This window comes from Mandrillus leucophaeus, unplaced genomic scaffold (assembly GCF_000951045.1).
Source record: "Mandrillus leucophaeus isolate KB7577 unplaced genomic scaffold, Mleu.le_1.0 Scaffold228, whole genome shotgun sequence".
NCBI lineage: Eukaryota > Metazoa > Chordata > Mammalia > Primates > Cercopithecidae > Mandrillus > Mandrillus leucophaeus.
The window spans coordinates 855,598-869,601 of NW_012102343.1; the positions used below are offsets into that span (position 1 = coordinate 855,598).

Consider the following 14,004-nt stretch of genomic DNA (forward strand, 5'->3'; position numbering starts at 1 on the left):
TAGTAGAGACAGGGTTTCACCGTGTTAGCCAGGATGGTCTCGATCTCCTGACCTCGTGATCCACCCGCCTCGGCCTACCAAAGTGCTGGGATTACAGGCATGAGCCACCGTGCCTGGCTGATCTTCTCTGCTCTTAACCACTGGGCTGTGCTCTGGGCCAGCCAGCTCTGAGTGCAAGTGTTAGGGACAGGGCTGGAGGAGGTTAAGGAGAGAAAATGGCCAGGAGTTGGCTTCAGGGAGGGAGGCAGTGGGTGAGAGTGGAGCCACGGCAGGCTGCCAGAGGCTGAGGCACCATTCACCGATCTGTGGAACTGGGAAAGGCCTCGCGGTCCTCCGTCTTCCTGTCTGTGAAATGGGGACAAGAACACCTGCCTCAGTGGTAGAGAGAGTGGTGTGAAGGTCTTTTGTGCACCCAGGGTGCTCTGTCAATGTAGCCTGGCCCAGCTGCCTCACCCCAGCCCTGGCCACTGGTGCAAGCACACTCATTGTCCCCTTTGTCCCCTTCTGGCTGCCTCTGAGGGATCCTGCCCCCTGGGAATTTCTTTCTCTGTCATTTCCTGGAGGAGCTAGAACCCGCTTTGAAACCTGCCTGGCTCTTTAGTGGGAGAGAGGTAAAAGCAGTTCAAGGGATGTGGGTTGGAAGTATTTGGAAATGCAGATGGGCCGCACGAGCACCTTTTATTTTTGTTCAGAACATCTGAGTCTCCCCGTGGGGACTCCCCCGCCCAGAGTAGTGCCTCCCCGAAAGGCAGAGAGGATGAGAGAGCACCCGGGGGCTGCCATGAGCTCAGGGCAGGCAAAAGCAAGGCTGTCGCTCTCCTGTCCCACCCCTACCAAGCCACCAAAAATAGAAGGACCAAGATGTCAGTCCCAGGGAGGGGCCAGTTGGGGAAGCCTTTGAAGCTGGAAACAGCCGGGGAAGGAAGGCTGAGAGAAGCAAGTTTGTTAATATTCAATGGGCGGCAGCAGCAGTTGTCCCTGGGTTTTCTGTTTCCAAGGCAAGCAGACATCACCAGCCTAGCTCAGCAACTCCAGGGCCTGTGAGGCAAGGCCTGGGCTTGGCTCGTGACTTGCTGGGTGACATTGGGCAACCGGAAACCCTCTCTGGGTCTCTGTTGTCTCATCTGTAGCACGAGGGATGGTGACTAGATCACCTCCCGGGTTCCTTCCTCCTGCAGCGTTCCGGGACTCACACCTTTGGCCACTGACCCCTGCCCCACCTTCTGAGTGGGGCTTAGGCCTAGGGCTCAGGGACTGTGCTGAGCATGTCTCTGGGAAGCAGCAGGGCGCAGGGGCACACTGATGAGTGGTGCAGGTGCCCAGGGGCAACATCAGGGCCGTTTAATCACCAGGGCAGTCAGGCATGGACAGGTGCGTTTGGGGGAGGGGCCCACTGTGTCAGCTGTTAACACTTAAGTTCCTGGAGCAGAGAGGTCTGGAGTTCTGGGGAGGGGCCAGGGAGGCAGGAGAGGGAACACTGGGAGGATTTAGGGCTTGGCCTGTTTATCAACTGCTGTGGAAGTATTTTACTGTTCTGACAATCCCTGCAGCTGTGTCCACGGACCTGCTGTCTATCAGCCCTGTTCATGGTGAGGGAGAGATGGAGAAGGCTGCCGGGGTTCTGGGAGTGGGTTTCTAGTCCTTCCCACCATCAGAAAAATTCCTGTCACTCGGAGTTGGGCCAGGTCACTGTTGCCCCTTGGTCCATCCCCCAGGGTTCCTGGCCTGCCACCCTTAGGACACCCCTTTTGCCCTGGGACTGGGGAACAGTGAAGGGAGGCTCTCTTTCCACTTCTTTGCCCACAGTCCCCGTGGCTCCACTTGCCCAGCAGCTGCCCTGGACCACAGGCCAGAGAGCCTCAGTTCCTGGCTCCTGTGTGGCTGCCCCCTCTGCCATCAGACCACCCCCGCATAGGGCCCATTTGGCCACCCTCCCTTATATCCCACGTCCCCTAGGTGAGGCCCTTTTCCATCCCATTCCAGCCTGGCCTGTAGGGGAGAAAGTTGAGATGGGGTTGAAGGGTGGGGGCGGCCAGAGCAGGTCCAACATCAGGTCCAACATGCGGGGACAGGGGATGGGTTCTTGGTGCAGGGCCCCCACTCTGCCGGCTGCCCCAACTTCCCTGTGCAGCAATTTCAGTTTCTATTTTGAACAGTTTGGGTTGGTTGCTTCTCTGCCTTCCTGCTGGGTGTTTATAGTGAGGAAAATAATTGGTAATATTTGCACAGATGTGCTGGCATTGCAGCTTGTCACGGGCACCTTTACCCAGGGGACCCTCCCTGCCCCCAGCCTGTCTCTGCCAGCCTGAGGAGCCAGCCTGAACGGGAGTAGCTGAAGCCCCTATGCCTCCCAGGGGCCTCAGGCAGCCAGACGCAGGCGGAGCTGGGAAGCAGGAGCCTCAAGTGCCCCAGGCATGCCAGGGGAAGAGGGTGGGTGGGCGTCTGATCAGGACAACGCTGGGATCCACAGATGGGTCCTTTCTAGGGGCTGCATGAGGGAGGCCCCCAGGGCTTCGTTTCTGATTTCATTTTCTTCTACAGAGCCTGAATTTGCAGCTGAGTGTAGGGATGGGGTGAAAAGGAGAGGGGCAGGTCCAAGGTTGAAAATAGAAAATTGTGGCCAGGCGCTGTGGCTCACACCTGTAATCCCAGCACTTTAGGAGGCTGAGGTGGGTGGATCACCTGAGGTCAGGAGTTCCAGGCCAGCCTGACCAACTGAAATCCCATCTCTACTAAAAACACGAAATTAGCGGGGCATGGTGCCGCATGCCTGTAATCCCAGCTACTCAGGAGGCTGAGGCAGGAGAATCGCATGAACCTGGGAGGCAGAGGTTGCAGTGAGCTGAGATTGCACCATTGCACTCCAGCCAGGGTGACAAGAGTGAAACTCCATCTAAAAAAAAAAAAAAGAAGAAGGTAGATAATTGTTTGGCTTCTCTTTCCGCCTCTCAAAGCCTGGAATAGCATTTCAGAGGGCTGGGAAGGAGGTGGGAATTGTGGACTGTGAGACTGCCTGCCCAGTCCAAGCAAGGCCTGGACCAGGGTACATGCTGCCGTGTGCCCTTTCCGGGGCCCCAGCCAGGCTGGTAATGGGTGGGACCACAGGGCAGGCAGGGCCAGGTGAGACTCCTCAGCCACTCCTCATGCCCCCTTCTCTTCTTCATTTTTAAAAAATAATCTCTCTGTCTCTCTCTTTTTTTTTTTTTTGACAGGGTCTCACTCTGTCGCCTAGGCAGGAGTGCAGTAGTGTGGTCATGGCTCACTGCAGCCTCAACCTCCCAGGTTCAAATGATCCTCCTGCCTCAGCCTCCTATATAATAGCGGGACCACAGGCATGCACTATCATCCATCACGACCAGCTAGTTTTCAAATGTTTTTGTGGAGATAGGGTCTCACTATGTTGCCCAGGCAGGTCTTGAACTCCTGGGCTCAAGCAATCCTCCTGTCTCAGCCTCCCAAAGTGCTGGGATTACAGGTGCGAGCCTCCTTCTTCACCTCTTATATGTGCATGTGGTGCATGTATGGGTGCATGTGTGTGCATACAGCTTTTGTGCATGTGTGGGCTGTGCCTGTGTACATGTGCATGTGTGTGCATAAAGGTTTGCATGGTGTGTGGCTGTGCCTATGTGTATGTGTATGCATGTGTGTGGGTACATGTATATGCAAGTGTGTGCATATATGTGGAGCATGTGCGTGTGAACGTGCATGCTGTGTGCCAGGGTTTGGCTTCTTCCAGAAGCCAATCCTGAGACAAGGGTTCAACTGTAGGCGGTTTATTGGGAGATGATCCCAGGAAGCACAGCTGGGGAGTAGGGAAGGAGGCAGGGAGAGGCAGTCAGTCAGTGAAGGGCATGTGTCAAGCAGAATGCTGCTGCAGGCAACTGAGCTCAGTCCCACCGGGGAGCGCGGGGAACCTGTGTAGAACATGACCGAAGCAGCTTTCGGTGTGAAGAGGTGAATGCAGAGGGGATCTAGGTGGGCACCAGCACGTCTGCTGCTGGGTGGGTGGGTGTGGTGAACGTGGTGATATGCCACTTAGGGCCCCTTCAGGAAGGATTGACAGCTTTCCAGCTGCTGCAGGTCCTGGCAGCAAACACTCTTCAGGGCAAATCTTTTCCAGTTGTCACAGCTGAAGACCATTGCCTTGCCTGAGGTCACACCCTCTTTCTGGGTGGCCCACATCTAATGACTGGTCAAGAGGGAGAAGACCTGGCTCTTCACCCCAATTTGGGTCAACTCTGGCTCCTCTGTGGGTTGGCCCGGCCTGTCATTCAGGACTGCATTGCAGCCTGACCTCTCCGTCTGCCCAAATCTGCCTCCTTCTCCACGCTTCTACAAATGTTATCCCAACAGCAGCCCCTCATATCCACCCCACAGGCTAATCTCTGTTTCTGGGGTTTGCAATCCATGCAGCATGTGTGTGTGCATACATGCATAGCTGTGTCTTACAAGTAGGTGCACACATGGATATGGGATGTGCATAACCTGCCTCCCCAGGGCCCTCCATCCAAGTGACCTAGAGGCCAGGCCAGTCCCTGTGCTGGCCCAGGCAGGCTCCTGGGGGCTCAGGTCTGAGAGGATATTGGAGATTTGGTGCTGAGCTGGGGCCTGAGGCAGGCAGAGATGCCTTCCTCTCCACATTGCCCAGGAGCAGCTCCTGGGATGGAAGAGATGGTGAACCCGAGAGCAGGAGGCAGGGGCATGGACTCCTTGGACCCCTCACACCCTGTATCCAACCTTGGTAGCCCTAGGCAGCTCCGTGGAGCCTCGGTCACCCTGGCTCACATCCCTTCCTTCCTGTCCTCCAAGGCTCTTGAGCCTAGAAGGGCTTTTATTTCAGGCATGGATCTTGCTTTGACTTGCCTAGAGCAAGCCAAATGCAGGCCATCACCCTACAGCCAGACTACTCCAAGCAGATAAGTCCTGAGATGGTGCAGACATTCTGGCCACAGCTCCTCCTAAGGCCCATACATCATGGGCTTGTCCTCTCCGGAGGCTGCCAGGGGTCAGAGCAGCAGACATAGCAATAGAATGGGATTCAGGCAAAGGCGGGGTAGGTGGCACAGCAAGAGACCTAGAGGGCACCAGGTGTTACAGAAACGTTTATTACAAGGATAAATCAGTACAATAATGGGATCTTAAAACTGCTGTGATGCAGGAGTGGAGGACTGGGCAGTGCCCAAGGCAGGGGAGGACAGTGGGACAAGGGATGCTCAGTGGGGGAGCCACAGCCCTGGGTTCTATATGGGGCGTGGGAATGACCAGGTTCCCACATCATGCACAGCAGGGGCCTGTAGCTTGAGTCCAGACAGGCCTGCTCACATTGGTGCTCCCCCCTTGCCTACCTGGATGTCTCTAAAATTCTGGATGTGCCCTAGCTGAGGGTGTTGAGAGCGGCCCTGAGCAGAGGTATCAGTGAAGATGCCCCAGGGGTAACCAGGTACCCACCACTGACCCCCTAGCATTCAGAGAAGGGAAAACATCATTGGTCTTTGAGAGACAGGCCTGATGTTCCTCCTTGAGTTGGTTGAACCTTTAGGAATGGCTGTAGTTTGACTCCAGCCCGGATGTTCCAGGCAGAATCCAAACAGCCTGGAAGTTTCCCGTGGAAGGCTCCTGCTACACCCCAGCCTACAAATACAAAGAATTATGTGACCAAATCCCTTAGATGAATTCTATTCATCCTAGGCCTTGCTCAAGGGACACCTCCTCCAGGAAGCCTTCCTAAGCACTGCTGACTACTCAGCAGGCCATTCCTTCCCTGAGTCCCTTCCCTCATCTATACTACTCCCTAGGGTCTCTCCTTGTTGCATTTTCTGCAGGGCTGGACCTAGGGCCCTGCACTCAGTGGCTGGTGAGCCGAGGGCACTCTCTGGGTCTAGTCTATTTGTGATGGCACCAGGTCATGGACTCCCAGGCAAAGCCCAGAAAAGGATGATGGGGGCGGGGAGTTGGGGGACAGTAGGAAGACTCATGTAGTCCAGCAATATTTCAGGACTCTCTGTCATTGCAACTGCCTTTTGCACCCACATAAAGAAGCTCCAAGAACCTGCCCTTGGTTCAGAATTTACATACTGAGGTTCCTCTTCCCTATCTAGAATCTACAGTGCCTCACAAGCCCATGGGGAGATAAGCACCCTGTAGAATCAGAGACAGCAAGAGGCCCCCTTGTCTCCACATATTTCCTTCTTGGCCTGCTGAGGTCTGGGCATGATGGGGCCAGAGAGTGGAGTTGGGGGAAGCTCAGGCTGTCCCCAGGTGAAGATCCCTGTGGGCTGAAAGGATTGGGACAGGTCCCCTTGTGCCCTGGACACCCACTTTCCTCCCCGTAACCTCCTGCTCTTTCTCTGTGGGGAGATTGGCAGGGTAGGTGGTGGGCTGGCTGTAGGGCAGGAGATCTTCTAGAGAATGGGCAGAATGGACTGAGCTAGGCCCTGCTGGGACGGCCTGGTGGGCAGCCCTGCCTTCTGCTTCCCGTCTGTAGCCTGGGTTAGAGAGTGGGGCCCCGGGCCCTGCTCTGGGGCTGGGAGCAGCGGGCAAGCAGAAGTGAAGGCTGAGCTCTGCAGGCTGCGGAATGGGGGTCTCCCCCTCAGCAAGCCACTCTCCCGGGATCATCTTCAGGGGCTGGGCCTTTCCATAGTGTCTGCAACCCCAAACCCCACTGCTTCCTCAGGTGGGCAGGGGAGTCAGGATGCAGGCCCTACTGGCTACTAGCCATGGCCATTCTGGGACATGTAAGCTGCCAGAGCTACCACCACGGCCACGTAGAGACCGGCCCCCACGGCGATGGCGAGTGTGGCTAGGAAGAGGGCCCGGCGGGAGGTGGTGCTGGCCAGGCGGAAGTCCCCTTTGGAGATGGCCTTGCTGGTCTAGGGAGAGAAACACACTGATGAACAGGAGTGTCCCCACACCCAGCAAAACAGCCCAGCCTGCCAGGCCCCTGACCCCATCCTGCAGACGCGATGCCAAGCCCTCAAGTAGAGGGATGGGCCAGGGAAGACCCCCTGGGCCCCAGGTGCTCTTACCCCCTGGGAGAAGTAGAAGGCAGCAATGCCCAGTGGCCAGAAGCAGCAGAGCATGGAGAAGAGAGTAAGGCCCAGGTGGTCCCTGGGAGGCAGCGTGAGGAAGTTGTCTTCACTTTCGCTCTCCGTTGAAGTGGCATCGCTCTGCAAAACAGTGGGGTTTAGTGACCAGGCCCAGGATCAGCCCCGCCCCAGCAGGCTGGAAGAGGTTTTTAAAAAGGCAATGCCCAGTGGCCAGTGACAGGCAGTCTCTTCTGCTGCAGGTGGGGGTGTAGGCTGGCCTTGGCACTTTCTACCAAAGCCTTAACAATGGCACAATGATTCCACTTTTAGGAATTTATCACGAGGAAAGAAGGCAAATACCTACATGAGGGTTGTTCATCATAGGATAGCAATTGTGAAAGAAGAGAAACGCTCTCAATGGGCTGGTCACAGCGGCTTACACCTGTAATTATAGCACTTTGGGAGGCTGAGGTGGGTGGATCACCTGAGGTCAGGAGTTTGAGGCCAGCCTGGCCAACATGATGAAACTCCCTCTCTACTAAAAATACAAAACTAGCTGGGTGTGGTGGCAGGTGCCTATAATCCCAGCTACTTGGGAGGCTGAGGCAGGAGAATTGCCTGAACCCGGGAGGCGGAGCTTGCAGTGAGCCGAGATCGTGCCATTGCACTCCAGCCTGGGTAACAGAGTGAGACTCTGTCTCAAAAAAAAAAAAAAAAAAAAAAAAAAAGAAACAACGTCAATGACCAGTGACCAGGAGACTGTGTTAATAAATGATGGAAGAACTTGCAATGGAAGACCATGTAACCATTAACAATCACCTCTCAGGACTACATTAAATTACGTGGCGCAATACTCAAATATGTTGCTTAGAGAAATACAATCAGATTATAAAACTATGAACAGCAGGATTTCTTCTGGGGAGTGGGCTGGGGGAAAATGTGAATAAGAGACTTACACAATCATCCACCAAAATGTTATCTTTGAGTGCACGGAGTTTAAATTATTTATATAATTAAGAAAACAAGAACAAGTGCTACTGAACAATGAAATAGGCACCTCAAAGCTCGTGTTTCTGAAAGCATGGGCTGTACCTGTGTCCCAAGTCCCTTTTCTTTAGTAGTATACAGATCCCTGGGCCCAAATCCAGGCCTATTAGATCTCAATATCTGGTGATGGGGCTCTGGGAACTTGCATTTTATTTATTTATTTATTTATTTATTTATTTACATTTTTTTGAGTCAGGGTCTTGCTCTATCACCCAAGCTGGAGTGCAGTGGCACAATCACAGCTCACTGCAGCCTCAACCTCCTGGGCTCAAGCAATCCTCCCTCTTCAGCCTCCTGAGTAGCTGGGACCACAGGCACATGCCACCATGCCAGGCTAATTTTTAACTTTTCTGTAGAGTCGGGGTCTCTTTGTGTTGCTCAGGTTGGAATCTGCATTTAAACCTCATGCACTCACCTCCTCTTCCTCCTGGTCGTCCTCCTGGTCCCGCAGCTCCTCTTGTACCCCGTAGGACACAGTCTGGATGGTGACATTCTCTGCAGCTTGGCCAGGTCCTGTGGGCTGCTCTGGGGGCCCCTCCTGGGGCTCCCTGTCCTCTGTGAAGCTGGTCTCACAGCTGCCTGCCCTGGGCTCCTTGACCCTGTCTCTCCCCAGGAGGCAGCTGGGCCGGTACCAGGCCTCTACGGCCAGCTGCAGGGACCCTGGGTCCAGGAGCTGGTGAGCTCCAGCAGGCCCAGCGCTGCCTAGGAGGTAGGAGTAGAGCTTTTCCTGGTAGGACCAGCTGGGTGGGGCCTCAGGGTAGGGATAGGGGCTGTGGAGGTGGGAGGGGCTCCTGGGCAGCAGCGGGTTCTGTAGTTCACTCAGACTTTCCATGGTTCTTGGGGCAGCTGCTGGGGAGGGGAGCCTGGGCCAGCCGAGCAGTCCTCAGAGCCTGTCAGAAGAGCAAGACAGACAAGCACTGAGGCCAAGGTACTGGAGGCAGGACCCAAAGTGGTGAAGAGCATGGGTTCTGCAGTCTGACTTGGCTCAAACCCTGCCTTTGCCCTTTGCAAGATACGGGACCTGGAACTGGCTACTTCACTTCTCAGGGCCTCCGTTCCTTTGTCTGTGGATTGGGGCTGGCAGTAGTGCTTACCCCACAGAGTTGGCTTAGTCATTTGTCCATTCAACACATATTTATTGAGCATCAGCTATATGCCAGGCATTGTACCGGATGCTTGGGGTACCACGGTGAGAAAGATGAGAAGTAGGGAGAGGGAGCAGATGCATGCTTTGTCTTCACAAAACTTCCAGTCTGATGGAGAAGACAAGTGTAAAATCACATCTCTGTCCCGAAGAAGTACAGCAGGTGCATGTAAGCACACACAATGGACGGAGCTGACACAGAGACCCAGGGAAGGCTGTAAAGCTGAGATCTGAAGGAAGAGTGTGTGCGGGTCAATGAGGTGAAGAGGATGGGGAACACGTTTCATGCAGAAGGAAGAATGTGTGGAAAGGCCCCGTGGCTGGATACAGGAGAAGGCAGGTGTGGTGCAGGGCACAGATGGAGGTGTGAGATGGGGTGTGGGAGCCAGACTGTGCAGCCCTGCTGGAGTCTAAGAGTAGGTGCTAGGGTGGGATTTGGGTCCTGAAGCCTTCCCCATGGCTGTGTGTAGGGAGTGGACTGGAGAGGGCTGGACTGACTGACCCCATTAGGGGCCCTTTGCTATGGCTGCAGGCAAGTGAAGATAACTGGGGTTCAGTGGTGGTACAGATGGAGGAAAGGGAACTGATCCTGGGAGATACTGACAGTACTCGGTGGCAGGTGGGATTTGGGGTTGAGAGAGAATTCATTCTAGGGTCGAATGGGAGTGCGCTGAGCCCAGAGCTTGGCACATGGTGTGTGCTCACAGCTGTCAGCTCTTACTGAGTGAGGATGCTTGCCCCTAGCAATGGTCTTAGAGGGATACACCTTAGTAACTTCCTCCCTAAGGCAAATTGAGACTTTCAGAAGTTCCTGCAGGATCTAAGGTGGGGCCTCCTGGGTGCTGAGGTTTGGACCTGCATATCCCAGCTGGAAGTATGGAGACACCCAGGGCTTCCCTTCCTCCCTCAGCTGCTCTGAGCACCTACTGACACCTGGGAAGCCACAACCCCCCACCCCACACACACTGGGGTGTGGCAGGTGCAAGTGGGGTATGCAGAGAGGGGAGGGGCAGTCTAGGGGCTCCGGGGACCTCCTGCTGTCCCCCTCCTTGGCCCATCGCAAAGCTGGAGGGTGATGGGGCTGTGTCTTGCCCTGGATTTCTAATCTGAAGATCGGGGATTCAGTCCTGGTCTTGAGGCTTTGGGCAGATCTTCGTGCCCTCTGTTTTCTTATCTGTAAGGTGTGGATGGTAATAGGGATTACCATCCATACATCCCCACAAAGTTGTTTTGTGGAGCCAAAGAGATGGCTGGGATGAGAATGTGTGGTAGATTTTGAGAGAGGGGGTTGCTGCCGCCCTGACTTCTGGGCTTCAGACCTTAGCGTCACCCACCTGGGGCCATGTCTGGCCTTCTAGCAGGTCTCTGCTAAGGGTGAAGGGCAACGTGCAGGGAGACCCTGCTGCTCCCAGGGCTGCGATTATCTAGTCGCCTTTCCAGTCCCAGGCCCCATGAGAATCCACAGCCAAATCCTGGAAAAGAGCAGTTTCTGCTTCTGCCCCAAGAGAAATGCCTGGATGCTAGGAAGCTGGCTCCTGAGAAACCTGAAGACAGAGCGTGGCTCCAGGAACAATGCCCAGGTATCGGGACAGAGCAAGGGAGGAGTGGGGCCAGGCAGGCCTGGACGAAGACACTGAGGGTGTGTCCATGAGGGCTCAGGATCCCATGGCTGACTTCCTAGGAAGCAGGGTGGGGGTTGTTGGCCGCATGAGGGCAAAGGGGCAAGAAGACACTGCCCATGGCTCTCAGCTGTGAACCCAAGAGTGGCTGCCTCTAAGCTGGGCTCCAAGAACATCTAACAAACGATCACGGGGGGACTCAGAGAAGGGGATGTGGCCCAAGCACCAGCTCCTCCGCCAGGGAGGGCATAGATGGTCTGGAGACGCTGGGCTGCCATGGGCCTCAGGGCCCTGCTGGTACATTAACAAGAGGTGAGTTCCATATAGGGTGTCACGCAGCTGTGGCAGACGCCTCTCCACAGGCAGAGATGGGGCACACAGGCTTGGGCAGGTCATGCAGGCTTGCATCATAGCTCTTCAGTGCTCACAAACGCAGGGCCTCCTCCTTCCTCTCTGGGGGTCAAAAATACAGGGAACCCCTTGGATTATAGTGATGTGGAGGGCATGTTCCAGCAGGTGGGGAGCACGGAATGCCCAAAGCAGAGGCCTTGCTGGGCTGGGCTTGTGGCTGGGCTCCTCTGGGAAGGTTTCCAGGAGGACTGATCTCTTCTGCCCTCCAAGGGCAGCTTTGGAGCCCCTGCCATGGTCTCCCTTCTCCCAGCAGATGTGACCACAGGTGTGGGGTTGAGGGCATGTGAGCACTGTAAGCCGTATGGAGTTGGGAGTCAAGTACACTGGGATTCCATGTCTGGTTCACCCCTTATTAGCTTTTTGATGTGGCCCCTCAGTTTCCCCAATGAGTGATTGCATGAAATGGCCACTGATGTCAATCAACTGTAGCACTAACATTCCATGATCCTGTGCTCCTAAGGAGCCCCACAGAAGTGAAGTCTTCTTGTCCTCTGCCCCCTTTTGAGGGTCGGTGGTAGGCGAACACATGCAGAGCCTAGTGAGGGGCACAGTCATCCCCTTCCCTACCATAGCCCCTTGATCAGGTTGAGGAAGGCAAAGGAAAGCAAGGCATCAGTTTTCCAGATGGGCAACAGAGCCATGGATTCACCTCCAGCTTCCTGACTGCCCCTGTACTGCCCCAGTCGCAGCCCTGCCCCTCCACCCCTGCCCATCTTGCCCACCCTCTGGGAATGGAGGACATGGCCCCAAAAAGTCCTCAGCCTCTCCCCCAGCTGACCATAATGTATGTCCCTTCAACCTGCAGCCTCGAGTCAGGTACACTGTGCTGTCACCATCCATGGGGGCTGAGGTATGCAGGGGCCTTGGGGTGGGAGTGGGCAGCCCCAGGGCCCACAGAGCAGATTATTGCATTTGACTCACCCTGCCCTACACTCTGCCGCACCAGGAGGACTGCCCTCCTGTCTGATCTCTCCAGGAGGGATGGAAAGATTCCTGAAGACCATAGGGGAATTTGAAGATTGCTTGTTCAAAGCAGGCAGGGGCAGCTGTATCCCAGTTCATCCCCTTATTCCCCCATCACTGCTCCTGTCAGACTTTCTTGGTCAAAGTACACCCAGCTGAGCCTCTGCAATCCCAGCCACACTTAGCCTTTCCCGGCTTTCCTCCTCCCTTGCACTCTGATGGTGCCTTTAAGCAGGGCTCAGCACAAAGACATATGGTCCTGGCTTTACACAATATGAAAAACTGGAAGCCACCTAAATGTCCAGCAATTGGGAACAAGTTAAATAAATTACTGTGCACAATACGGTGGTACGAGGCCTTCAAACAGGTTTACAGGGAGTAATGACGTGAGAAAATACTCATTGCAGATTCAGTGAGAAAGAAGAAAAGAAAATGGTAAGTGCATGTAATCTCAACTCCACCAAAATGTCAAGAGTGATTATCTCCAGAGGTGGGAGCACAGGTGCTTTTCATTTTCTTTTTCACACTCTGGTTTTTCCGTTTTCCATATTTATTATTATTATTATTATTTTTTACAATGAACATGTACTACTTTTAAACCAGAAAAAAATTAAGTGCATAGATTTCTTCTGAGCCAAATTATCTAAAATCAGTTTAAAACCTCCTTAGGCTGAGGGGTTCTTTCTAGGTTTGGCAGCTGAGCACGGCATTAAAGCCTGCCCCTACATACACACACGCACACACACAGACACACACACTCACACCCACACACACCTCTGCTTCCATGAAGCAATCCGAGTTAGGAGCAGCTGCATCTGCTCACAGTCCAGCCAAGGGTCATGGTTCTCTATACAGCTCATACTCACCCCATATCTTACTAGGGCCACATGGGGAGTTCGCGGACCTGATCCTGGAGACCCAGCACAGAGTCCTGACCAGAAGGAGAGGGTGGCAGGTCCCCAGACACAGTCTTCCTGCTCTAGGCTTGGCCTGGCATTTCAGCCCATTCCTTGGGTCTGCCTGTCCCTGTTCACTGGAGTAAGGGACCAGCATTCAGAGCAGAACAATTATCATCACCACCATTGTGGCTTTGTCTTCCCTGGACAGTGTGTGCCTTCCAGATCCTGTGTGGTGACCTGAGGACCTGTGGGTGAGTGTGCCCACGCGCGCGCGTGTTTATGCATGAGTGCGTGTGTGTGTGTGTGTACACATGCGTGTGTGTACTCTGCTTCAGAGGAAAGATATGAGAGGATCTGGAATTCTGAAGCTAATATTACTCCAAATCGTGCAGCTAGGGCTGTGGGTCTGCGTTCCACAATGGGAGAGGGAGAGAAGGTGGTTCTGAGGCCACAGCACCCAGGTTGTCTTTTTCTGAGCTGAGAACTTAGCTGGGCCCGAGGTTTCCCACTCCCTGATTTAGGGATGGAGAGCACACTGCCACCTTCTAGACCAGGGGCAGGAAACCATTCAGGAATCCACTGGAGTCCAATTACAGCCTCCTGCTGAGTCCAATTGCACTGGAGTTCAATCATACAGTGTGACATTGGTTTGCTTATCTGTCAAAAGTATGAGAGATTTAGGAGGAGTTGATTTTTAACACTGCAGCTCAATAGGACTCTAGGATTTTATTGGGAGAAGAAGAATAACTTACACTTACTGAGTTTTTGACCATGTGCCGGGAACTGTTCTAAACGCTCACTTTGACTCTAGATTCCCAGTGGGAGAATAACAACAGGATAGAGGGCTTCCTTTTTCAGCCGGGTCAGACTAAGTCATGTCACGCCAAACCGCCAAT

At 54.3% G+C, this 14,004-nt stretch overlaps 1 protein-coding gene across 1 annotated transcript; it reads right to left on the reverse strand.

Annotated features, from left to right (window-relative positions):
• Positions 1–5,083: 5,083 nt before the first annotated feature.
• Positions 5,084–8,967, reverse strand: SYNDIG1L (synapse differentiation inducing 1-like). Its single transcript, XM_011981520.1, has 3 exons — positions 8,488–8,967; positions 7,026–7,166; positions 5,084–6,869 (listed from the first exon to the last, which is right to left on the reverse strand). Exons 1-3 carry the CDS (start codon positions 8,902–8,904, stop codon positions 6,711–6,713), a joined length of 717 nt encoding a protein of 238 aa, XP_011836910.1. The 5' UTR covers positions 8,905–8,967; the 3' UTR covers positions 5,084–6,710.
• Positions 8,968–14,004: the final 5,037 nt, after the last annotated feature.

Coding starts and splice junctions, on each gene's coding strand:
- SYNDIG1L (XM_011981520.1), bottom strand. CDS start 8,904: ATGGAAAGTCTGAGTGAACTACAGAACCCGCTGCTGCCCAGGAGCCCC. Junction 7,167..8,487: donor ACGACCAGGAGGAAGAGGAG/GTGAGTGCATGA, acceptor ACTGTTTTGCAG/AGCGATGCCACTTCAACGGA. Junction 6,870..7,025: donor CCTTCTACTTCTCCCAGGGG/GTAAGAGCACCT, acceptor TTCTCTCCCTAG/ACCAGCAAGGCCATCTCCAA.